The sequence below is a fragment of the Fringilla coelebs genome (genome assembly GCF_963513975.1).
Source record: "Fringilla coelebs genome assembly, chromosome: 1".
Lineage (NCBI taxonomy): Eukaryota > Metazoa > Chordata > Aves > Passeriformes > Fringillidae > Fringilla > Fringilla coelebs.
Genome location: NC_140028.1, coordinates 70,801,235 through 70,827,285, shown reverse-complemented (window position 1 = coordinate 70,827,285; position 26,051 = coordinate 70,801,235). Strand labels below are relative to the sequence as shown.

Genomic DNA, 26,051 nt, shown 5'->3' with positions numbered 1-26,051 from the left:
GGCGGGCTCCGAGTCCCCTCCCCGCGCCGCGCCCTGCGCCCGGCCCGCACCCGCGGCGCGGAGAGCGGCAGGAGCGCGGCAGGGAGCGCCCGTCCTGCCCCGCCGCCCCCGGGGACGGGGGCGCCCGGCCGCCATGTGAGAGCAGCGGGGCCCGCGGCGGAGCCCGTCCCCGGGGCGGCGGGGCCGCACCGGCTGCGGCCGCCGCGCCGCGCTGCGGGCTCGGCAGGTCTGCGGAGGCGAGCGGGCAGCAACAAGCCGCCGCCGGCCGCCCGCCCGTGGCCCCGCCATGGGAGCCGGGCGCGGGGCGACCCTCGCCGGCCCGAGCCGCCGCCGGGGCTGAGCGCGGCGCCAGCGCAGGTACGGAGGGAGGGAGGGAGGCACGGAGGCGTCGCGCCGGGCCACGGGGGAGCCGGCCGGGTTGGGGAAGGGGCTGGTCCGGTTTCCTCACAGCTCCACCGGGAGGGGGTCGGGCGGCGCCGCCCGGCCCTCCGGAAAGTTTGGGCGGGCGGCGCGGAGCCCCGGCTCCCCTGCAGCGGCCCGGCTGGGCCGGGCAGCGCTGCCGGGCGGAGCGCGGTGCCCCGCGATGCCATCGCCGAGGTCCGGGGAGGCGGGCGGGTAGAGAGAGAGGCTTTTAAATGGCTTTGGGGAGCGGTACCGCGGAGGTAGGGTCGTGCCGGGAGGCTGCAGCGGCATTGCTTGTCGTGGCCGGAGTAGTGTACGTATTTTGGTTTGGGGTTTTTGTTTTGGTTTTTTTTCCCCCGATTTGGTGTGCAGTGTTTCAGGGAGAGGACCTGGGAACCTGCCTAACTCCTGGAGGATGTTGGTTAAATAAGCCTTGGCTGCTGAAACTCGGAGCGGCTCTACCTTGTCTTTCGAACACGGGCGAGGGAGAGGTGGTGTTGTGTGCTGGTTTGGGTAGTTCGGAAGGGAGGTAGTTTATCTTTGCTCGCTGTAGTGTGTTTGGTTTTACTTGTCTGTTACAGAAACGTGCTTGCTGGTAGGTATTTAAACAGAATCCAAACCAGCGTACTTCAGACTGATTAAGAGGTTAATGAAAATCATCGTGCGTGCAGACAGTGAATAGCACTCAACTGGGTTATCTCTATTCCGGACCCTGCTGGATTTTGGGGAGCTCCATTTAATTCATCGGGCGTCCGTCCTCTTCACATGTTGTCATTTGAAAGTTAAAAATAACCCCCCAAGAGCTCTGAGTTTAGCCGGCACCTGCCTTTGCAAACGCTGACTCCCCGGGGTTCTGCGTGGTGCTCTCTCGGAGCCGAAGACGCCCGGTCCGTGTCCGGAGCCCAGCTATTTATAAGAGTTGGCAGAGCGGGGGAGGAGGAGGAGGGATGCAGCGGCAGGCTGTTTGCCTTTTGCATAAACTACCGAGGCAGGTTGCATATTGTTTGAGATGTTGCATCGGTGGAGGGGAGGCGGGGTGCGGGGGGGGGGAAGAAGTGCAGAGGCTGAAGTATTCCTAATCCTTTTTTTCCTAGGGACTGAGGCTTTACGAAGCGCTTCCCTCCGATGTGAATGCAGTGTCCCCTGTGGGATGCAGTAGGTGATGCCCAGCTCTACTGCAATGGCAATTGGAGCTTTCTCTAGTTCTCTTCTCGTAACCTGCTGCCTCATGGTTGCCCTCTGTAGCTCCACCGTTCCCGTACAAAAACTGGCCAAGGCTCAAGACAAACAGGAGATAAAGGCGAGCCAGGAAAAGAGAGATCACACGTCTACAAGGGACAGCCAGACGGGTCCAGGGAAAATGAATGAGATCGGCAGGAGCGGGAGGGAGGAGGGTAGCAGGGACTGGAAGAGCAAAGGAAACAGAAACTACTCGAACAAGGAGTCTTGGACTAAGCAAAAGCAGGCTTGGAACAGCCAGGGGACAAGCAGTAAATCTGGGAGCATTCAAGTGCAAGAGCAAAGGGATGCCGCTCCTGAGGAACCTCAGGTGGCTGAAGATTCATCTCTCCCGGCATCTGTTGCGAGCGTCACTCCCGAGCCTCCGGAGGAGTACGCCTATCCGGACTACCGTGGCAAAGGCTGCGTGGACGAGAGCGGCTTCGTGTATGCCATCGGGGAGAAGTTCGCGCCGGGCCCCTCCGCCTGCCCCTGCCTCTGCACTGAGGAGGGCCCGCTATGTATCCAGCCCGAGTGCCCCAGGCTCCACCCTCGCTGCATCCATGTGGACACCACGCAGTGCTGCCCGCAGTGCAAGGAGAGGAAGAACTACTGCGAGTTCCGAGGGAAAACCTACCAGACCCTAGAGGAGTTCATGGTAAGGGATGAAGCCAAAAGTCTTTTTGTGGGTATTTCTCTTGTTTAAAGTGGCATTATGGTCTTTAGCTGTTTTCTCAGGGAGTGTTCTGTGTCTCTCACTCCTCTTCACATTTTTGTGTTAATATTGCTTCTGCAGTCCTGTAAAATATTCCCCTTATGCATGACCTTTCTTGCTCTATGGTACTCTTAACATTTTTAAGTGAGGGTGCTGATCTTTATTAATTCCTTTGGTATTTACAGTAAAAAATGCTACTTGGAAGGATGCTGCTCAGTGGTGTTATGGATTTTGTGAAAATTTTCTGCAATGCATTTGTTTCCTTATTTAACTATTAACTGTTAAACTTCTGCCTTACAGGGATCAAGCAGGGTTTTGTGGGCTGACTTCTATTCCTAGTAATCAGTTTGTGATGATCCCTTCTTTTTTAACAGTAATTTCTTTTTCCTTATTAACTATTTAGGTAGTGCCACCAAGGTTGCATAATGTTTGCTCTCTGTGAATGACTATAGGCCTTCTTTTTAATAATAGCATAGTTTGCAGTCTTGATTGCAGTGATACCCAATGAAAGGACTTGAAAAGCTTCATGTTCAGGGAAATCCTTTCAGACTAGGGTCTTTTTAGCATTACTGTGCAAGGTTGTTATCATTGAAAATGCAAGATGTTACAGTGCGCTCAAAAGTTTTGGAGTTGTGGCCAGTTTTCTGTTTGTTTACCTTGTCTTTATCCATTTAGTATTTTATTGTGGTTGAGACCTGTGAGCAGGCTCTAAGAATGGCTTGTGAAATTTCTTGTGAGTGACTGTTAGATACAGGGCTGTTCCAAAACCCATTTCTGAACACACTGCACAATTTCATGCTGACTGTATTGTGGGGAATACAAAATATAATTCAAGGTTCTGGAAGCTGAGCCCCTCTCAGGGTGGAGGAATGGAAAGTGTGTTATTCAAGGCTGAAAGTAAGTTGTCACCTTTGCTCTCTGGTATTTGCATGTTCCTGAAAACTTAGTTTTGGTTCATAATGTCTTTCCATGTTCTTCAATTTAAGAAAAAATAAATAACAGAACAGAACTACTTTCTCCATAATAAGAGCGTTGTCATTTGCTCTTCTCAGGCAGTAATGCACAGAGCACTGGTGAATTGCAAGGTGTGGCAGAAAACATTGAATTATCCTCCCTATTTCCATGAAATCCTCAAGGGTTACATTCAACTTCAGGGTGGAAGTTTTCTCCTTAAGGGGGAGCAGCTACCTTAACAGCTCCTAGTTGGTGTGACCTTTTCAGAGATGGCTTTTGAGATCCTTTCTTTCCCAGCAAACTTAATTCTTGAGGAGTGGCCAAAAGATGAAGCTTCTCCACACCTTCTCCATAGGTCAGTGTTTCAAAGGCTTCTCCCTGCTTTTCATTCACTCTCTTCTACAGAGTTCCATTTCTCAGCCTTTTTCTGTAGTGGTGTTGTAGTAACGGCTGTAAAGCAAGCCTGAAATACTGTGATAAATGAGTGCTAAGTGTAGAACCTTAATGTTCCCTGGTACATTTGAATATGACTGACAGCCATGGTAAAAATAGTTATGAACAGTGACATTTATAGAAATGTCCTGAAAAGATTTTGGTTTTTACCTTTAACTTCATTCAGCTTTTAGCCCTTAGCTTCATATCTTCCTCTAATGAAACATCACTGCTTTGTTTTACCTGGCTTTGGAAACACAAGTGAGAAGGGATGTCTCTCAGTACAAGCAAGGAAAGTTATTGATGCAATTAGGCAGTGGAACTGCAGCCTGGTTATTTTCCTGCGTGAGAACCTTGTTTTTTAGTTGAGATTAGTGTTGGTTCCAATATTGTGAGCACAAGCTGTAAGTGCAGCTGTTTGCCCAGGCCACTGCAATCAGTGGAGTTCTCTGGCAGCACAAGGTGCAGATGTAGTCAGGTTGCTGCTGCTCAGTGGAAGCAATTGCAAAATGCAAGCAACTGCACAGTTTTAAAGGTAATTTTGTGAGTTTAAACTTGATGGTCTTAGGTTGACCATGCAATCTCTTGATTAAGGTCAGGGAAGGTGTGATGAATAGTGATGTGATCTTTCTCTGCATCTGCTCCTACTATTTGTGGCAAAGAGTACCAGACATCCCTGAAGGAAGAAAAAGGTGACCTCCTAACACTTAAGTGACATTTTTTGTACAAGCATTTATGTATAGATACGTAATTATGCATGCAATTTTGTGAGTCTATTTATATAAAATTCCTATATGGCTTGGCATGGCAAAGAATTGCCCTGACTGGAGCCAGAAGCTGAGTGTGCCAAGGAATTTGATGTTTGATGTGTTTCTTCTTTGATTTGCAGTCCATCCTACAGGTTTTGCTTGCGTGTGCATGTATGCATGCATTTTTGTGTTTTCAAAAAGGACATGGATGTCAGCACAACATACAGCTTGGGTATAGGGAAAGGATGAGGTCCCATAAAGCTGTTTCCGTCAGCACCACTCTGGTCACCCGTGGGTATTGTGTGGCAGAATAACAATGTGATCACAACATCCATATTAGTGGAACTGGTAGCAAAATCTTTATTTGGTGAAATGCAATGGGTGTTAAAGTTCTGCACTGAAGCTGAAGATTTCTAAAGCACGTGGTCCAAATCTTCCAAGTAAAATTTGAAAATGAAGGCTGATGTGTAAAGTCTTACAAGAATGAGGAATTATCTTCAGAAGTGCATTGTTTTGGGAAAGGCCTATAATTTTGAAACCTGTTGCTTTGTTTCTTTTAAAATTTCCTTGCTACCACAAGTGGTATTTGTTTTGTGGGTAAGTTACTTGGAAATCTGGAAGTCAACAAACCCAAATGAGTTTTGAAAGATCAGTGGTGTTTTGAAGGCACAGAGGAGTAAAAGCATGGCTGGTATGTTTATTATTGTCAGTGTAACCCCATTCATGTTCTCCTGGGCTGTGTCAGTGGCAAGAAAATATTAGTAAAAATTCCAGCAAAAAAGAAAATAAATTTGGGATTATGACTGGTTTGTTTTTTTTTTTTTTAATTTAGGTGTTCTCAAGGCTTAAGGAACCAAATGTAGATTGTATATTAATCCAGCTTTTTGTTGGTTTTGGTTTTGGTTTGTAATTTGGTTTTCTTTTTGGTTTGTAATTAAAGTTGGGCATTTGGTAGGGGAAGGCTCAAATTACTTGGGACTACAAATGATTTGTCACTTCTTAATTATGAAAATTTACATTAAGCTGCTGGATAGACCTACTACTCTTGCTAAGCTACAGCTTCGTTCCCACCCCACTAGTGGAAAATGTAACAGTTTACAAGCAGTTTACACAGTAGTGCATTTGCTCTTTTACAGTGCCTGCAACTCCTATACCTCTGCTCGTAAACTTCCCCTTAAACAATTCCAAAGAGCTAGGGTTTTTTTACCATCTGCAGTCTATTTTCTACAGGTTTTATGGCTGCCTGGTGAATACACAAGACTTCTGTTGCTTCTTGTTGTCTTCCTGCAGTTTTTTCATAGGCAGAACTGCTGCTGCTGCAGAGTTACCAGCTTCATCTCTAGACCATGGAGATGTGGTATCATTAGTGGTCAGAGAGAGACTGATATTATTTCCAGTCCAGCCTGCTTGTGCAGAAGTGCTGGGCTGGTCATTCCCCACAGGAACAAGAGGGATGCTCCTTGCAGTGACCGCCACTGGGAGCTGCGCCGCAGGGAATGCGCTTGCACTGCATGAGTAGAGAGGGGAAATATAGGACCAATGTGTCTTTTCATTCTGGTTTATTTAGCTGCTGTTACATACAGGGACTGTCGTATTGTCTCTCTCTCTCTAGCGCTAATTATGTCTCCAAGTATTAAGCTGCCATTGAGGTGCAGAAAATGGGGGTTTTCTACAGTTCCTGCTGTATCCTGATGGTCAGTAAAAAGCAATGTGTTTAGTCCAAGCATGAACAGATAATGGCTGACAGAGATACCATTTTAGCAGCCACTGTGGTTTACTTGCATGCCTGAAAAGAGCTTTGTAGAAATAACCTCGTGGATACCTTCCTTCCTGCTGCCATTACTCAGGTTGGTGGGTTGTACAGATGACAGTACTTACCAAGAGTGAACTGTAAGTATTCCCCTGAAATCCTATCATCTATTACACTGGAAGTGTCTTCATTACTGCAGTATCACATTAACAGTGCACTCTGTTCGCAAAAGATGTGGTCTTCAGGTGTGTGTGCTGTATAGGACAGAAATGTGTATCATGAATCATCATTATTAGATAAGAATTAGACCAGTCTTGTTTCTCAATCAATAATAAATTACTTATTTTTTCTGAGAATTTCAGCCTTTGTCAAATTTGGAAATATTGTAAACATATATAATTAGAACATACTTAAATTTTAGAGAGGTGAGATTTTAGGAGTAACATCTGTGTGTTGCCTTGTTTCCTGATTGTTGTCAGATACTCTAGTTTTTACACCACTTCCAATATTGAATGACACAGCTACTAAGCAGTGTCCTGGACTAAGGAATGTCTGTTGTGGTAGCCACTGATCTCATTCAGCTGTGATGGTTGGCAAATTTGCATATTTTCCAAGTCATGGCAAAAATGTTAAAATTTGATTGAAAGCTGTAGGTTTGCCGTGTTGATCCTGATCCTTGGAACTGAGTGCTGGTATTTTTTTCAAGTAGGATTATATATTGTATAATGTTTTTATATTAAAAATAATATTTTAAAAATCAATCCTACTTAAAACCCATGTTTTTATAATTTAGTAAGTATTGTTTCTAGATATGACTCAAGAAGGAGGGATTCTTCTTATTGACTTAATATTTAGGAGCTCAGGTTTGCTGACACTCAAGACTTCACATGTGGTTCAAGTGATTACTTGAAATACCTGAGCCTTTCAACTCTGAGCACTGGATCAGAAACCTCCTCATCTGCTGACACTCCAGCTCTGGAAGTCAACGTGGTAGTTTAAAAACAAGTACAGGACAAAGTTGTCCCAAAGTCTGCAATAAAGATCTTCTGCACTGGACTGTCAGCCTCCATGTGGGATTTCCTAAATATGTGCGTGGTGTTATCCTTGGTAGAGTGTACAGCAAAGAGAAAATGCAAAGTGAGTAGCCAGCAAAGGAAACCTGAAATTAATAATAGTAATAAAAGCAGAAAGCAACACAGCAGGAGACCCTATTTAGGCTTTCTAAGCAGAGGGAAGGGCGTGAAAGATATCTGAGTGCATAAGTGAATAACAGCCTTGGCAGGTGGGAAAGGAAGCGCAAAGCATGAATGAGCATTTAGTTGGAGATGATGCTTTGCAAGCAGCAGCATGTTTGAACTTTGGAAGTGAGAAGGATGTGAGAAGCAAGCAAGCAGAGAATGGATTTGAGGAAAAAATGTGATAGGCTGCCTGAAAAATAGGGAGAAGAAGCAGATGATCTGCAAGTTAGACATCTGGGTGATTCTTCAAAGTGAATAATTATTTTCTTTTTTAGATTTTATTTTTTTCTGCTCTTATTGGAGAAGTGAAATGGGGGATTGTCTGCATCAGCTGGAATCTGGAATGAAAATGGTCCATAAAAAGAACAACCTCCTCCTTAAGTAAATCAGTAATCTGCACAGATTTTAGATTTAGAGGATCACTAATAATAATGTTCAGCTGCATTTTCATCCCGTGTTCTGAGCATGGGTACCATGTGGTTTTTTGGAGTGCGGCAATGAGATTTGCAGTATAGCATTTATTGCTCTTCACATCCTTGCTTCCCTCTATCTTGTGTGGTATGAGGATATCAGCAATGCAAGTGAGATGTGCCTGGTCAGGAATGCCAAGGAGGACAGCTGGAATTGTACATGTGGCAGATGCAGACATTTCAAAGTCCATTTTTTACTGAAGAGAGTCTTGCTCCTCTTTTGTTGGGAATTAATTTCTTTGAAGTAGGTCTTTCAAGTAACTATCTCATGGTATTCCTATTCTGTAAGAGTTCTTCAAACACAGTAACATTTCACTAGGTATAAAGGATTACCTGTATTTTCCTTCACCCCTTTCTTTGAATTTCAGCTTCCTTTCAGAAAGTTACAAATATTAGAAGAATTGTCCAAAAACAATTAACCTGTGGGAAATACCTGAATTCAAAAGGATGGGGTTTTTTCCTGACTTCTCTAAGAAATATATAATTTTCAATAAAATGTAGCTTCATACTTTCAAACCTGAAAAAAATACACTAAAGATTTCCATTAAAAGAAGTTTCAGACTTCATTTAGCAAAACTTTTCTTCTTAAAATACATTTTTTTCTCTAAATTATTTTGGAACCTCTGATAGGAGTGAACTAAAATATGAACTTAATTTTTGGAAATGCATTAGAAATTCAGTAAGATAAATTTTGTTTTATTTCTATTAAAAGTCTTCACTGTTGCTGTTTTCAACATCCCTCTGACTTTCCCATCCAGTGTGTAGGTTCAGAGAAGAATCTGTTTTGTTTTGCTTTTCTTTTTCTGCTGTCGTTCTATAATCTTGCAGGAGCCCAGTCTTGCTCTCTACATTATTTAGGCCGCAAAACCCATTTGTTTTGGAGTGGGGAGGAGAAAGACATGAAGAAAGAACATTTCAGATGAGGAGGGGGGCGCTGCCCACTCCAGGAGTGCGTTAAGTGGAGGAGCTGAAGGGCGGCTGGGTTTGTGTTTCAGGTCTCTCCGTGCGAGCGGTGTCGCTGCGAGGCCAACGGCGAAGTGCTGTGCACGGTCTCAGCCTGCCCCCAGACCGAGTGCGTGGATCCCGTCTATGAGCCCGACCAGTGCTGCCCCATCTGCAAAAATGGTGAGTGATGGCTGCCAAGCCAGGAGGAGGCCTCTGTCAGAGAGATCCATGGTGCTCCGTTCTGCTTATGAAAAATGATCCAGATATTTGTCTTTTTCCTTGAATGGAGATGGAGTTGTTTATGGATGGTGTAATCCTGTTGTGGGGAATCAGATCTCCCTTGGTTATGGTGGACTCAATTATGACCTACGTGGATTTAGAGACAATTAGGATGTTAATACCAGCTGTTGGTAAATCTCTTGGATATATAATTTGCACAAACTCATTGTGGTTGTGTTTTACCTAGGCACGCAAAATGGAACTCAGACTCTTCATATTATCCACCTTTCATCATGAGCAGGAAAAGTTGCTTTTGTTCTCCATTCATATTTGTTTCCCTTTCAGATATTCTTCTCCTTTTTTTGGGTTTTTTTTTTTCCTTAAGGCAAATCAAATGTACCTTATTGAGTTCATCTAATTTTCATAACTAAATGAATTAAACTCCCAAGTTTAATTGAATATTTTTTGTAACTAAATTAGACAGAAAGTCTCTCTACTCCCAGCAAGGGCTTGTATTAGATCAAAGTCTTAGTCTATTTAGACGAAAGAAATTACATGACATACTAGCTCATCACTTATAAAGAAGAAATGATAATTTATTAATAGAAATGAAAGCCGCAAAATCTCAAATGAAATTATATTTAAAATTAAAAAGGACGTTTAAAAATACTCGGATAATGTGCACACATCTATTATTTCTCTTGAATAGGTAGGTATCATTACATTAGCTAAAACAAACTGCTTAAAATTGTGGGAGAGTTGGGGGAGGAGAGAGTGTACAGCATATGGTTTCCACAAATTCAACAATAGATGATAAGGGATTGGTTAATTGCATTGGAGGAGTTTCATTTGTATGGATATAAAAGTAATTGCTTCATATCCCTTAATTGGTTGTTACAACCCTGAAGGAATTTGTTCTCAGCTGTACAGCTTAAGGGCACTCTTGTTTCTGGAGATGAGGACAGGCATTTTTCAAGGCATTTAGGGACAGTTCCTGAGAAAGTCTGAATTTGGAAGGTGGTGATGTCATAACTAGCTAGTCCTTAGGATTCTTTAGTACTTGTTTGATGGCAGGAATGTCGCTGACATGGTGTGTGACATGCTCTGCTGCCGTTCCCTAGGTCAAAGTAACTTCAGCTGGCAAAAGGTCTGTTTTCACTATCAGGGATGGAGTTACAAGCAGAATACCTGTAGTCTTTCTGACTGAACTTGTCCAGTGGTCTTAACAGTGTTTGGAGCTTGGTTGACCTTCCATCAGCCCACATTTTCCCACAAGCAGCAACATAATGCACAGTAGTGGCAATCTCCCATTGATGCTCTCTTTTGGATTAAGGTGGTGTAGCCGTGCAGGGCTTGGCTTGGCTTGGCTGTTCACACAGATTCCCTGACACCTTTCCCAGAAATGAGGAAAAGTTAACAAAAACTGTATGTGAAACATACCTTTTGTTGTGAGGAAGCTGCCTTTTCAGAGCTGTTAAAGCTGTGTTACCTCAGTTCTACCAGCAAGAAAAGGATGATCTTGTCCTCAGCCTCTGATTCCCCAATATTACTTGTGTATTTCTCCCATATAACTGTGAGCTGGCATCTCTGACCCAGTTTCAGACCAAGGTGACCACAGCTGCCTGTTTCTAGTGAGCTGTACTGTCACTTCTCTACATGTCAGAAAACCAGCAGTGGCTTTCCTTGTTAGCTTTTAGATGAAGAAGAAAACCATTAGCAATAACAACAAGACCAAGATAGCTCAGAAGCAGCTCAGCTTTTCTGGTTCAGCACTTTCAGTATAATATCACAAAGAAACTTCTGAGGAAACGTCTCCATCGGGGAAGTGCATTATTAAAAAAAAAAAAAAAAGGACTGTTTGCTTTTTGAGCTTATTTTAAAGTATGGTACGTGTGCAGTTCTCTAGGAACTTCAGTGAATTGCTGAATGTGTTTAACTAGACTGGAGCAAAAACCTACTGAGCAGGAAAACCTAGCCTGCCTCATACTCTCGTTTTCAAGCCCGCTGGAACAAATGTAGTGTGAATGTGGGTTGGAGAAACAATCATTGCATTGCGCTTCAGGGTTGATTGCTACAGCGATGACATCAGTGACATCGTGTTAGTGACACACAAGAGCTTTGGGTGATGTGCAGGGAGCTCAGCATTTAACCTGAGTGGTGGGAAAGGTGGAGCCATAGAAAGCATGCAGGTGAGGTAACTGCCATCACGGTCTGCAGTAGGGCAAGAAGGGGTGGGAGGTGAAGTTTGGGTTCCCTACATCTGCTAGCATTTCTCCTTGAAAATGCACACAGTCAAACCGATGTGAATCCTCCCTTTCCTGCCACTTTCTAACATACAACACCTTCCCAGACTTTCTGGTGGAGGATTGCTGACAGTGACCCAACAGGGAGAGCTGTTACCTCTGTCACAGGTAAGAACGTACACAAATGCCCGATCGAGAAGTATGGAGGAGATCCAGTGAAAGCCTGTGATTATTAGAAATTAATGAATTCAGTATGTTGACAGGTGTGAGACCCTGTGCCTTATCTCTTGTAGGAAGGCAGGTAAGTAGTTGGCTTCTCTATTTTCACAAATTTGCTGGCAATCCTTACGAGGAGGGGCAGATGTGTAAGTGCACATTGGGCTTACCCAGCTGTGCACATGTGGAGGTACAGACTTGCTTTGGATGTGAGCAGTGGTGAGTGGAAGACTTGTGGAAATAAAGAGTAGGTGCATATGTAGTATTTAATAATCTTCTATATCACATCCTGACTTTCAAAAAGAAGTCTGGATACTTCCATAGCTGAAGATATTATTTTCACCTTTGTGGGCAGGAACAGGGAGTGCTCAAAAGAACATTGGCTCTGAAAAGTAGTATATAGAAGAGAAAAAAGATAACACCTCACTGAGATCTTGGGATCAGGGGAATTTTCCTGATTTTTGTGTCTCAAGTCACTGCAACTGAGGGAGCTGTTTTGTCTTTATCTTTTATAAATGGCCTGAAAGAAAACAGGGTGAGGACAGGAGGGGATGGAGGAGAGGCTTCCTTCTCACGTGGATTACATATTAAGCTTTATGCTTTTGGCAACCATCAGCACCAGCCAAAAGAAAAAATCCAGAAAGTTAAATCTGATTTCAGAAAGTTGCTTTAAGTAACAGGTGCCCAATTCAGATCTCCATCCTGCTATACAATGTTAGCCTTGTGGAAGACATCCCTGTTCACAGCGATATCAATAACCTTAGATTCAGGTGCAGAAATTTCTACAGTTTGTGCAGAGTTAAGGGTAAAGATAATGGGCATACAGTCACTCTTTCACTGAGAAGAGTCTGAGTACTTGTCACTGATGCAGTGGGGGCTGTGGAAGTAAGGGGGTGGGGTAATACTGGTATTATCTTTCTCTAGATTAAGTTACCTTGGTTGTATGTCCCACTTCTCTCCCCAGCATTAGAGCCCTAGTAGGCATACACAGCTGAATTCTGCTGTGCCTAAGCCTGCAGCCATGCAGCAGCTGATGGAGTCAAGGGTGGCCCTGCTCCTGACGGTGTGCTTGCAGGAAGATGAGATTAAACCTATAACCCACGTGGAGCCTGAGGGGGAGTCATGGTTGCTAGACCAAAAAACGTTTTGATCTAAGGTCCCCAAGAGATTTTTATTTCATTATATGGCTGAAAGATTGCCCCAGATAAAATGAAATGGATCTTGTTGCCCTCCTAGCATTCATCTATCTGTGTGTCAGTGTTGTTTCTCTGTCTACAGCAGGGAGAGCTGAGCTTCTCCTTTTGGCAAAGGCTCATAGCTGTACAGTCAAAAATAAAACCACTGATGCCCGGAGGATCAAGTGTGTTCTCAGGGCTGTAACATTTGCAGGAGATGTCTATTCTTACTGGCTGTGCAGTAGGGAGACTTCACTGATTGGAGTCCTTTCAGGTGCCTTAGGTCATTTCAGGATCTAATTTGGTATTTGTGTTCACAGTTACAGTTGAAATACATGCACCATTTGGTTGAAATGATTGCTGCTAGTGAGGTGCAGGTGCAATGTGCTGTGGCCAGGGAGGGTGTGTGGTGATGCTTTTGTATCCCTGTGCTGAGGCTGCCTCACTGAAACTTGCCTTAGTGCCTTTCCATACAATTGCAGTGTTTAGGCCCAGGGTGACTTAAAAGTGCTTCAGAATGGCAAGTGGGCACCTCCATCTGAGAGAAGGAGCTCTCAAGGGAGAGCTTGAGAAACCCTGGTAAGGGCTGCCAGAGCTGCTGTCTCTTTTGCTACTGTTGGTAAAACAAGGCTTTGTCTCACCTCCGGACTCAGGTCTGTTAAGCAATGGTGCTAGTTGATGCAGTACTGCTGCCCTCTGAAATCCAGGTGGAGAGAGGCTACCTTGGGCTCAGAGACCTGTCTGGCCATGAGAAAGAGGAGGATGTTTATTCTGGGTTCACAAGGGGAAGTTGCACCTTGGCAGCTCTCACGTGGGCTGGCTCTTTGCTCTGCCCTGCAGCCCCAGCTTTGCTCAAGCACCATGGTGAATCTGACCTGTAAAATTTAATGTCCTTCTGCACTGTGTTTAAATAAAACATGATATGACCTTGACCATAAATGTCTTACTCTCAGCAATGAAGAAAGTATCATCATGCTGGTGTCCAAGTAGAGGGCAAGGCAGGACTATTGCAACATCAGGAATGTAACTGCTGTGAAATTTAAGTAATCGGTGCTTTTGATTGTCCTCCCTTCCTCCTTTCTATTGTCACTTTAAATACCTTTTTCAGTCATGCTTTGGCAGCTAATTTATATATAGCAAATGAGATCCAGAAGTTTTAAAGCCTAAGAGTGGATTCTTCAGTCTACATTTCTGGGGGCAGGGGGGTTATGGTGACCTCTTCTTGATGTGAAATACAGGTACCATAAAATGATTGTAAATTCTAGTTGATAAGATTGAAACAGTATTTTTTTTTAAATGGGATGTATGTTAAAAAGTAATAACCTAATGAACAAGAAATAATTTTAAACTAATCCCAATTCCACCCAGACAGTATGCACCAATGTGATTTGTTCTCTTCTAACTTGAGGCATTTGAATGCTTGTGTATGCAGGGTAACATTTGCTCCATGTTTCTGTGTGCATGAATCTCTTAGCAAAAACTTCTGCATGGACTCTCCACTTTAATATAGCGTATTTCACAAAATGATTTATAACATGGGACTCCTAACCAAGAAATATTAATGTTCTAGGGGGAATGAATGTTTCAGGGAGAAAAACACTATTTAAGTTGTACAAACAGCTGTATCTGATTAAAATTACCTAGAAATTATGCAGGTAGGTTGAAAAACTGTAGCAGATATTTTGGCAGCTATGTATTGAAAACAATAGTCTTGCTTCTTTTAGTCTGCATTGAGTGTTTAAAGTGGCTTCTAAATCTGGGAGGTGAAGTTGGCAAACTAGTTGCAGTACTTTTTATTCTTGGTTTCTGCTGTTGATGAAGTTCAGAGGAAGTCTGGTCTGTATTTTCTTAATTCAAGGAATTCCTTTAAACTCATTTCATCTCTCCGCTCCCTTTCTCTCTGTACTGCAGGAAAGTTGGTGGCTGCGTAGCCCATGTGTGCTTTCCTGTGCAGAAATCACAGAATTTTATTCTTGTGCCATATTTTAGATCCAAAGCTGTTTAAATGCACAGGGATCAGCGCTGCAAAGTGGGCTGAGCAAAACCTTATGCCAAAACCACAGAGGCCTTGTTGTTTCCAGCTCACATGCGTGCACGTGGATATAGGATCCACTGTTGGCATGGCTCGTGTTCAGCTGGCTAAGGAGTGGTACTTGTGTTATTTCCTCCAAGGGTGTTTATTTAGTGTCAAGTTATGTTGACTTGCAGGGTATATACATCTTAGTAAGTATGGAAACCCATCAGACCATGAAAAGGATCTGTCTGAAGGTATGGCATAAGTATCCAAATACTGAGCCTAGATCAGTTACAAGGATAAATCAGTTTAGATAGTCTGTATGTATTTATTGAAAATAAATATTGTGTGCATTTCTTTTTTCTTCCAGAGGCCAGAATGCTCTCAGTTGGGAGTTCTGCTGTCAAGAGGCAGTTGTAACTCCTTTGAGTATATAATGTCCCATCATTTTGCTCAGACACATGAGGACAATCAGAAATTATACTAACCTTGGTATTTAATGTGGTACTTTATACTTAAGTAGAAGGATGTAGGAGAGCCTATTAAACTATAAAAGCAGTGTATCCTATAAAGTTTTCAGATCTCACTTTGCAATATTTTTTCTTTACAGGCTGTTACAGTGAGTCTGAAAACCATTCAGTTTTTTTCCTCTTGCTTGATACTGCAGGTTTAAGTCATATAGCAAAGCTAAATTCTGCTGTATCAGTCCACTTCTGTGACAGCTGCTTGCAGGGATTGTCATTTTACTGTAAGTTGAAGCAAAAGCCAATGATGATATGCCCTAAACTGTTGTTTAGTGGTGGTGGTCCCAGGTGAGTGTAGGAAACAAGCCACCAGTTCCCCATGGTGCTCAGAACTTCCATGTGTCACAGCTACCTGGCTTCTTAAAGTGTGTTTTGTTGTGTCAGAAGCAGAAAAATGAACATGCTTACTGTGCTGATAGAAAAAGAGCAGACACTGAAATCCTGGGATGGGAGCAGAAAATTTCCTAGCAACTTTCATGTATCTGCTGAAGCTCACAGTGCTTGTCATAGCAGTTTCACATATCTGCCATCGTGTGTCTTTCTGGATGCTGGTTAGGATTCAGACAGGAAAATGCCTTCATGCCAGTACCCATCAGAGTATTGGAGTAAACAGTGTGCTCTTGCATGATTTGTATTTCCTGACACTTCCTCTGCTACATTGAGCCACATTTGGGAATTTACTTGGTTTCTAACAGAATAGCTAGCCCATGCTCCCCAAAATGAAGTTATCAATTGTTTTGGGGTTTTGTTTGCTTGTTTGTTTTGTATTTTTAAGTTCTTCATATAAGAATTTTCTGAGTTTATATTGCAGTTTTATTTCCACACACATGGAGATAGGTAAGATGAAAAAAGAGAAAAATAGATGCCACATCTTACATTGTGGGCTTCCCCTGCTCCATACACTGCCCCCAGCGTTAGTTCTTCACTGTTCAAAGAAAAAAAATCATTGTCTCCAACATCCAGTATTTCTTTATATGCTTTTCATTAGAGAAAATATTCCCACTGCTAATTTTGCTCCCCTGTTCTGCTGTTGGACATCTGTTTTAATTTTGTGTGTATCACTAAAATTGTGGCAAGCATCTGGGGGGCATGTAGCCTTCCAAGGTCTGAAACACTTGTGCTCATCTTGCTGTTTGCTACATCCTTGGTGTAAAATTCCCTATGAATAGAACACTACACTATTTGATTTAATTGTGAGCTCTTAGATTCTGAAACCCTGTCTTAATCCAGATGGAGTTACCATAGGTTAATTCATTATCCAGTGTCAGCTGAGCTGCTGTACTGCCCATGTGAGCTCTTAGTTCTGTTCTTTGCAGGTAATCCTGTTTGTAAATAGAAGATGTTTACTAGCTAGGTGCTACAGTATTAGGTCTACATGGCTGATTAGTGTTTTGTGGTGTGATCAAAAGGAGCAATGAAGAAAGATACCTTGTGCATTTTGCTTTATGTTCTTTTGTATTTTTTCATTGCTGTTTCATTATGTTCAATGAGGCATCCAAGAGTTTGCTTGTCTTTGAGGGGAAATGGAGGCTTATATTAAAGTGCTGTGGTATGTTGGTATATCTCTCTCATATAAGAACACTTGCCCTCTGATGATTAATGATATAATCAAAGTCTCCTATAGTTCTAAGTACAGTGTCATTTTCTCTGCTTATTTTTTCATAGGAAGTTGAGATTTAGGCATTAAGAAAGATGTGAATTGATCCAAGTGATTTACTGGTTGATGGAAAAAGGGAATTAGCTGAATTCATTAGATTTCATTTCCTTACCACTTTGCTTTTCCAGGGTTGGGCTTTGCAATTGTGATGGCCTTTCCACGCAGTGCAGAATTGTTAATGCTAGTTTTGTCTTAACTCGGCATAACTCCTCTTCCTTTTGAGTTTTTTGAAAGTCTTACCAAGACATGACAGAAGTCTCAGAAGTTTTCTTCTAGTCCTGATGGAACTATATTTGTAAATGAAGTCAAAATCTGATCAGCAGCAGGAAAACCTGTTTTCCTTTCCTGACATGAGCTTGACCAGGAGCTGACTGGGACATTTCTGCCCGCGTTTGGAAAAGTGTTCTGAAGGAAAAGGAATGATGAGTTCTTAGGCAAAAGGCTAAAAGCTTATCTTATTTTTTATTAATATTTGTAAAATTGCAGTGCTTGTTTTTCTTGTTGCTCTAAGTAGCATCTTACTGTTTCAAAGTACTGCACTGGGGATCCCCCCCGTGTTGTGTGCTGTGAGAGTCCTGAATTAAGTCCCTGACCATTACCTTTGCACAGCAGGTCAAACACCCTTGTCAGCAAGAGACTTAAGTACTTTCCTAATTTAAAACCTTGATCATTAAGGTGGAAGGAGCTTTTACTTCGTGAACCTTTGGATTGCTTCCATAGGGGCAATTATCCATACAGTTTTGTTTCCTTGAGCATGTGCAGCTGTAGAGCAGCAGTGATTAAAAAAAAAAAAACAAATCTAAAAAAAGAAAATAAAACACTTTAAGTAATTCCTTACCTTCACCAACACAGTTACCATAATGATTAGCATTTCAAAGCTGATAGGCAATCAAAAACTTTGATTGCTATTTTCATTTAGGGAAACAGTAATTTTTTTTTTTTTTTTTTGCTGCCTACACTTGTGCTTGTTAAATTTTCATTAGAGGAATGACTTCCTACTGGTAAACATCACTTTCTTCTAAATGCCCTGTTCTTTTGCTGAGTCTTCAGCTCTGTTTGGTTATTTCTGTGCTGCTAGCCCTTGGATAGGGGCCCATTAAAAAACCTCATGCATAAATTCTACTTACCTTACAGTCTTGTGGGTGATGAGTGCTTTTTCTCCTGCATCATTTCATCTCACTATTGCACACTGGTTACTGACCGGCTTTCTTTGAAGTACTTGTGAGCAGCAAGTCACACACTCTTTATTAGCCATGGAAGAGATAATTATATCTTCACTGTGGGCTCACCCAACATGTTATTTAACTTTTTTTTTCTTTTCAAGTGAAGTTGATCAAATGGAACAGGGACAAAAAGAAGAGAACAAGCAATGCATTGTAACAGGACTCAAAATACTATCTGGTGATTAGCATTGAATAAAGAAGATCCCTATCCAAGCAATTGCATTTGGGCCTCCTGTGTTTCAAATACTTGCAGTGTTATTTCCTTTCTCAGAGGTAGTTTCACTGAAGTGTGATGTTAATTGCTTTTTCCAGAAAAAGTAGCTTGTTATGCTCCAAAATGGTTCCCATTCCTTTTCTTTCTGCTAATACCTTCTCAAACATTTTGAATTCAAAAGAGAGATCACTGGTTAAGCTGGACAATTTTGGGGGAGATACACAAATAACAAGTCCAGTTAAAGACAGAAAAGGAAGGACTAGTGACCATTAATAATACCTCATGAAGCCAAACAACAAGGCATCACAGTGGTAAATGAAATTCAGCAAAACCACATGTTAAGGAGTGAATGAAATTTCTTGAGTATTTTGATGATCTTTTCTAAGATTTCTGCAAAGTGGTTTTATTTACATATCGGTGTGAAATACTGTATGGAAACATCTGTCAGGCTTCATTAAGAAAGGCTTGCATCTATTAGAAGTACACTATTACTTGAAGACTGGTTCCTCCCACCTGCTTTGTATAATCTTCCATGTTTGTTGAGCACTCAGCAAGAAGAGGTTGCAGAAGTACAGAGAAGAGCAGCAAGAAATTTCCCTGAATATTCCCCTGTAAGAACAGATGAGGCCTCTAGTAGTGATAGCACATGAATTAAAAATCATGTGATAAGGTGTGGTACCAGGGGAGAGGGACAGTACCAATGAAAATGTTCCCTGTGCTCATATGTCAAGGGAGGAGCAAGAAAACAAAAAGACATAGTGCATGAGCTCTTTAGAGCACCGTGTAATTAGCCCATGAACTCACGGCAGAAGATAGTGCTGAAACACAGTTTCCTAGGGTTGGAATAAAGATCCTGTCTTTGATAGAAGGAATAAAATACCTTAACCTAGCTACCATAGAAGTGGCTGGGGTGGGGTGCTGTAGAGCCTTCCAGAAACCTTCTCATTTTTACATGAACAGAAATATAACATTGTTTTTTACTGTCCACATCTTAACATCTTACCATTTCCTTTTTGAACTGCTTTTTTTTTTTTTTTTAATTACTTTGCAGAGAAAGGATTGAGCTATCTTGACTTTAGCCCAGCCAAACCTATGTTGGATGGGTACTTTCTTGTGAAGGCAAGAACACAGAGCTAATGAAGAGATGTTAAAACAGCAGTAGTCCTTTTCCTGCACAACCATTGCACAATCCTTGTGTTGTGTGCTGGGCCACAGTAGCACCTTACTCAGTCCTTGTAGATGATGGAGATGGGATCTAATGAGGATGCCTTTTTGACATGGTCTGCTCTCAGTTATTCTATCAACCTTTCTTTAAATGACCTAAAGCCAAGTCACCCATGAATTGCTTGTGTGATAGCTATCCAGGCTGCCTAAAACTTCTGAGATTGGTCAAAGGACTCTGTATTTATAGTTAGTGCCTGTTTAATACAATCTGCTGAAGAACTAATGGGGAAAAAAGGGCTCAGAAGCAAATAAATTATAGCAGTTTATGGAGTTATTATATCAGTGTGATCCAGAATGTGCCACCCCACAATGAAAACGAATTATCTTCTGGCCACAGCAGCTTGCTAACCTGATATTTTGTTAATGAATGGATTAGATGGAGCTTTGACAGCCACTAACATGAGCGAATGATTAAGCCCACTTTGTGTTGATGTCTACGTTAGGTGATGATTATGACAACTTAGAGGTAATTCTGTATCCATTATTAAGCCCCAGCCCCCTCTTTCTCTCTCCCCTCCACTCCTCCCTGCCAACCTCTTAGATAATTAAGTCTAATTACATATGTACATCTTTAAGCACTCCTACATGCGGCTGGCATACATGAGGAAGCTTCATTTGTAGCCTAGACATTAAATCTGCAAGTTGGAGTTTGATTTCAGTAAGGTATGCTTTCCTTCCCACGTGACTGTTGTGTTTTGCTGTGATTAGATAAGCTGTTAAGACATTGGAAGAATCATCAAGTCCAAGTATTGGGGAAAGGAAGATCCAGGTTTGCTGCCAAAGGCTGCCTGGCTTGCTGGGAAGCAGGTGTATGTCAAGTGTACAGTTTATATGCCTGTGGTGCTGAAAAATAAACACTTCCTTGGACTTTCTTGCCCACAGCTTGTTCAGCAGAGATGTTTTCACTATTGTGCAGTCTTCATTATGAGAAGGTGATGTATTTGTCAGTGTAAGTGGACTTTTTAATTTCACATCAGCTGAATGTTTCATCTCCGGTCTTCTGAAGTTAAGATTGTTGTGACAGCTGATTCTTTCTAGTCAGAGTGACTGAAGAGTCAGGTCAATTATCTTGATATACATGGGTTTGTGCCTAGGTATAACTGATTAGTCTTTGGCTCCACACTCTGTTGTGGTGCACACTTCCTCAGGGCCCTGGGGCTCTCTCCCTGGCTGTGCTGCTGTCTGTGCTGTCACCTGGCCACGGCTGTGCAACAGAAGCTGCTTCCATAAAAATCCCTGTGTTATCAGCTAAGTGCAGGAGCAGTCTGGAAACTTTTACTGTCCTTTAAGCAAGCTTTTAGGAAGGCAGAAGTTTTCTCAACTCTGGTTTTGAGGACTCTACCAGAGGCAAGTATTTGGGGTGGACAGTTGACAGAATGTGAAAATTCCCCCTGATGCCAGTCATGGCCATATAAATTATACACACAGGTTACAACCTCTGGGCAATGCAAAAGGGAGCATTAGAGATTCAGATAATAAAAACCTACTTAAATTTACCCTAAGCTAGGATCACCTCCAAAAGTGGTTCTCACCGTCTGAGGTCCAGCTGGCAGATTTCCAGCCTCCTGGCTAAGTACTTTCTTCCAACGTGTGTGTGTGTGTGTACACAGATATGTATATACACACAAACACATGGTACAAGGGTCATCAATCACCCCACTTGATGAAAACATTTCTCACTCTGGAAGCCCTCCCAAACCACTTGCTTACAGTGGTCCACAAGCATCACTCTTTTACTTTGCCTCTCAGACACTGGGGCAGACTTTTAGATTGGGTCTCTTGTGCTGGGACGAGGGGTAATGGTTTTAAACTAAAAGAAGACAGATTTAGACTTGATAGAAAGAAGAATTTTTTATGATGCTGATGTTGTTGATGCTCCATCACTGGAAGCACTCAAGGCTGGGTTCTAGAGCAGCTGCTGTCATTTCCTCCCTGCTTTTATGAGATGAGGTGAGTGGTGACTTACTGTCACCTGAGTATCCATCCTTCTGGACTGTGTTGCAGTGGGTGTGCCAGGGAAATGCCTGCCCCCAAGGGCCCATCACACCCTTGTTGTGCAGAGAAAGCTGAAGGAGTATTGCTTAAGCTGCAGAGCTGCTTTTGCTGTAGAGCTCTAGAGGTTGCTTGTTATTATGGTCCCCGAGATGAAAGATGACATTTTGGTTGTCTGCCTGAAGATGTGGGCGGTTGTCTGTCATTAGTTATGTGCAGCTGATTCTGTAATGCATTTGTTACAGTTGCGAGGCTCAAAATCTAGTGTTTGTATTTGGTTGCCATTTCCTCTTGTAAATATGTGAAATTAGAGCTTTGGATTTTATCATAGCATCTCTACGGACTGTGGTGAATCACCTTTAATTCGCGTGTGACTGTAATAAATGTGAGTTCAGGGTTTCTCCTTGGCTGTACGTTCCTTGCGGTGGGTGTAGCTGTGAGTAGGAGCAAGCTCTGTAATTACAGAGAAGCCCAAAGATGTATTCCCAAATGGGCAGGCCCATAAAAAGGTAAATTCCCATCAGTTGTCACTAGAGGTCAGCATTAATTTTAAGATCAAATCTATTCTTACCACATAGTGAATTGTCTGTAGATTTAAGCTGTGGGTGGTTGTGACGCGGGTGGGACTTGCATAAAATGAATAAAATAGGGAGCTTAAATAGTTGGGTTGAGTCATTTCATACATTCTTGTTTTGGTGGAGTGACTGCTGTTTTCAAGGTAAGTAACAAGATGATTTGACTTATTGTCTTCTCTTTCTCCTCCCCGCTGTCTTGCCTACTTTTTAATTAAATATCTGTGTTCCTTTTCAAATCTGTGAGTTAGTTTTTTAGCAGAGTTTGAATTGAATAGCTGTTAACATAATTTTCAGTCAGGTGTTGGGATCAGAAGTTAAATGTACAGATACTGTTACGATTCTGTTGTGATTCACTATCTTTTGCAGGACAGCAGCTGCATATATAGGAAGTGGTGTCCATGTGTATGAGTGCATCTTGTGTGGAATCGGAGATCTAAAACTTTCTCACCAAATCCCTGCCTCTAAACTTTAGTGTAGGTCCCTTCAATCTCCTCTGAATGCTCCAGCTAAAGAAGCCCTGTTTGTAAAAGGCAGGTATTGCTCTGAGTTGAATTAGAATTTTTAGTTAGTTTGGTTTTTGGTTTGAATAAAATGAGGACTAGCCCTTGATGCCTAGTTTGTTCCTTGTGGAAATTACATAGATCTAAGTCTCAAATAGCAATATGGATCAATCTGTGCCAGGTCATCCAGTGCTTGGCCAAATGGAGCTGCTTGTTTACGTTGGGGACGTGTTTGTCGGCTGTAGTCATAGAAAGCTTCTGAATACATTAAATTTTTGGCTGCCTGAGAATGCCAGGCCATGGGTGTACAAGAAAAGATGCTGCCAGTTGCTGCAGCTCAGTGAGCCAGGCCTAATCTCCATGGGAATGATGAGCCTCTTGAGGAGTTGCAGTTCTGCCTGTAAACTTGCAGAATTGTTTGTCTTTGGGATTGTGGTGTGTGCTTTGTTCGTAGCAGATTGTGCTTAGCAATAATTGGCACTGTGTCTAATCCTTTCTGGTTTAGGGCATGGAAGAGAATTACATGACATGACAATGCCTGGAAAATAACAGAGTAGCCTTGTGTGAATGTGGTTATTCATCAAGATGGGTTTAAACATTGTGCTACACATCAAGGAAGGAAAAACAGAATTGATGGGGAAAGGATGGAAACCTCCCTGATTTCAGGGAGAGCATGGTGCCTGAATTATTATTATAATGAATTTATTTTCAAGCATCAGATTCTTTGATAATATTTACATTTCTAAATCCAGATAAAATGATGTTATTTAAATGGGTGCCAGCCTTCCATTTATGGAAGGTTAAATGGCATTTGCATTTAGTGATGTTGGAAAGACTTGAGTTCTCTGAAATTGTTTTAGTGTGAGAAACCAGCTTCAGTGATAATTATAGAGAGAATAGCTTAGCATAAATGCATATATATGTGCTTTCATCATTTTCATAGAAGGACAACTGAGTAGTTCCCAGCAGTGAAATCTTAGTGCCTGTTTTCCGTAAAGAAAATTCAAGGAATACTTAAGAATGACCCAAAGCAAGTGTTTTGAGCCCTCACTAGATCCACCTGTAGGAACACCAAGGTACTGGGTGAGTCAGTAGAGATGGATTTCCACAGACTGTTTAGGAGTTTGGTTACAAACAGACACAGATGACACAGATTTCTTCAGTCAACCTCTATTTCTGGGTTATTTTTATTAGCAAGGTCAGTGATCTGTCTGAGCCTAATTATCCCATCTGGTGAGTACGCTTGAGGCACACAAGTTTCCTGCAGTTTGTGTGCACAAAGAAATGATGTGGTTACCATGTTATTTAGTCAGCTCTGACTCCTTGGATGCATGGGAGGTGTCTGCTGGGAGCTGCCTTGCCTGGGGTAGCCTTATATGTGATTCTGGAAAAGAGTTTCCCTCTCCAGTTTTATGGGAAGAGTTTGCTCTACTGCTCTGCTATTGGGATTTTTGTTTTCATCCCATAATTTATCTTTTTTAATGCATTCTTTTATTGGTCTCAGTTAAAAGCTGTGTGTTGGTTCAGAATTTCTCTACAGTTTTTCAGAAGTTTCTGCCTTTCTTCTTGCACTGCTGAGCGATTAGGCGGGCATTTCAGAAAGACCTCCAGGTCTTCCAGCTGCATCATCTTCCAGCTAGCATTGTCTATTTTAGGTCTTTGTACAGACCTCCACAAGCACAGTATGTGGTCATCCCAACCATCTCCAGTGCAGTTCAGTCACACAGTGCCTCTGTAGCACACAGAACTAGTGTTGGAGAAGAATCTTGGTGGGCCAAATACCGCGCCGTTGGTGATGCGCACATGAGACGTGGACGGAAAAGGAAATTGCATGTTAACTCTTGGGTTATGTCTTGGCCTATGAACTACCAAATCCCTCTGTTCTTTCCTAGGACATCCATTCCAAATGCCAGCTGAAAGGAATATAGATTACTGACATGTACTGTCACTATATTTAAATCTTCACCAAGACTATGCACAAACCCAAAATCTTCAGAGACATCTTTATTAATGAAGCTTCTCAGTCACAGGCAATAATATAGATATATATTTTAAGACATTCATTTCCATGCTTTGTAATCCTATTTCAGCCCTGAAAAGAATGTAATACAATTCTGGCAGGAAAATGTTTTAGATAAATCTATGAATTCAGTCAAAACTGTATGTTCTTCATCTGCTGCTAATCTCTTTCATTAGTGGCTCTTGACAAAACAGTGCTATGTAGAAGGTGGCAGTGGAACTGATAAAAATCCAATTTTCTTTGTTTAACCAGAAACCAGTGTGCAGTCTGTGTATTTTCTCTATCAGCTTTGAGACTGCTGGTGGGCTTGAGATAGGTCTGTAGCTATGAGGTTTGCAGCTTCAATTTTGTCACTGGCTATTTTCCCACTGGAATGAGCTATACCTATTTGCAGAGGCACAGAGCAAAGCCGTGCCAAACTGTGATAAAGATTATGTGCTCAGGCATGAGAAAAGGATAAAAAACCCGTGCTGATATGAGGAGAACATGCTGATATGAGGAGATTTGAAAATATGAAATAAGTAAGGGAAGGCTTGCATTCTTTTTTTTCTTTTCTCCACCTCTGTCTAGAACAATTTCAAACAAGAGTATGCTAGCCCTTGTTATGTCCTTGTACACATGCAGACTTGTAAAGAGAGTAAACTCCTCTCTTTTGGTGTTGCAGTGAAAATGTGGGCACTTTTTCTGATATCATCATTGAAATGTGAAATATTTAAACAAAAAACATTTTGTTCATTTTTTTGGAATATAGCTCAGAAAAAGCCTGGGATATGAAACAAAATGGTATTTTTTCCTTTCCTGATAACTTTCTTCTGATGTACCTGTCTGATGTGGATATTTCTCGGTCATCTAAGCTGATCTTTAATTCTGCCAGCATCTCAAATATCACTTAATGATTTAAGGAAAGGTGATGGAAGGTGTAGGAATGAGGAAAAAATGCGAGAGAAGGATGAAGAAGAAGAAAGAAGGAGTGGAAGAACATGGGAGAGGATCAATTAGAGACACACACTTAAGAAAAAGATTGTATCCCCATAGTGAGGTAGGCAAGAAATGCTTTTATTGTAGTCTGATTTATCTTGTTATCTTTGTTTAGAGAAGAACACACCCAGCCATAGGGTCAAGCCAAAATGTTTTTCCAGTGAAGAACTGGGGAGTGGGACGCATGGAAAGCAGAGCTGTGGTGGCCATATATTCTGCACATACCCAGCCTGCATCTGCTTGGCTGACCATAACCCTGCAAGGCAGATGGGCACAAACTCTGGGGTGCATGTGTTTCTGGTGCAGATTTCCCTGAATCTATCCTGCCCCAGCTCCAGATTTATTTCATCATTTTAATCATCTTCAACAAAGTCATCCATCACAATCTTAAAACTTTCCTCCCA

The 26,051-nt window shown here is 42.2% G+C and overlaps 1 protein-coding gene across 1 annotated transcript in view; it reads left to right on the top strand.

Annotated features, from left to right (window-relative positions):
• Positions 1-295: 295 nt before the first annotated feature.
• The window catches only part of VWC2 (von Willebrand factor C domain containing 2), a 53,954-nt gene continuing 28,198 nt past the window's right edge, over positions 296-26,051 (top strand). The window contains exons 1-3 of the mRNA XM_084212562.1: positions 296-357; positions 1,497-2,278; positions 8,924-9,053. Coding sequence (XP_084068688.1) covers positions 1,565-2,278; positions 8,924-9,053 — 844 coding nt within the window. The 5' untranslated portion in view covers positions 296-357; positions 1,497-1,564. The remainder of the gene's footprint in view (positions 358-1,496; positions 2,279-8,923; positions 9,054-26,051) is intronic.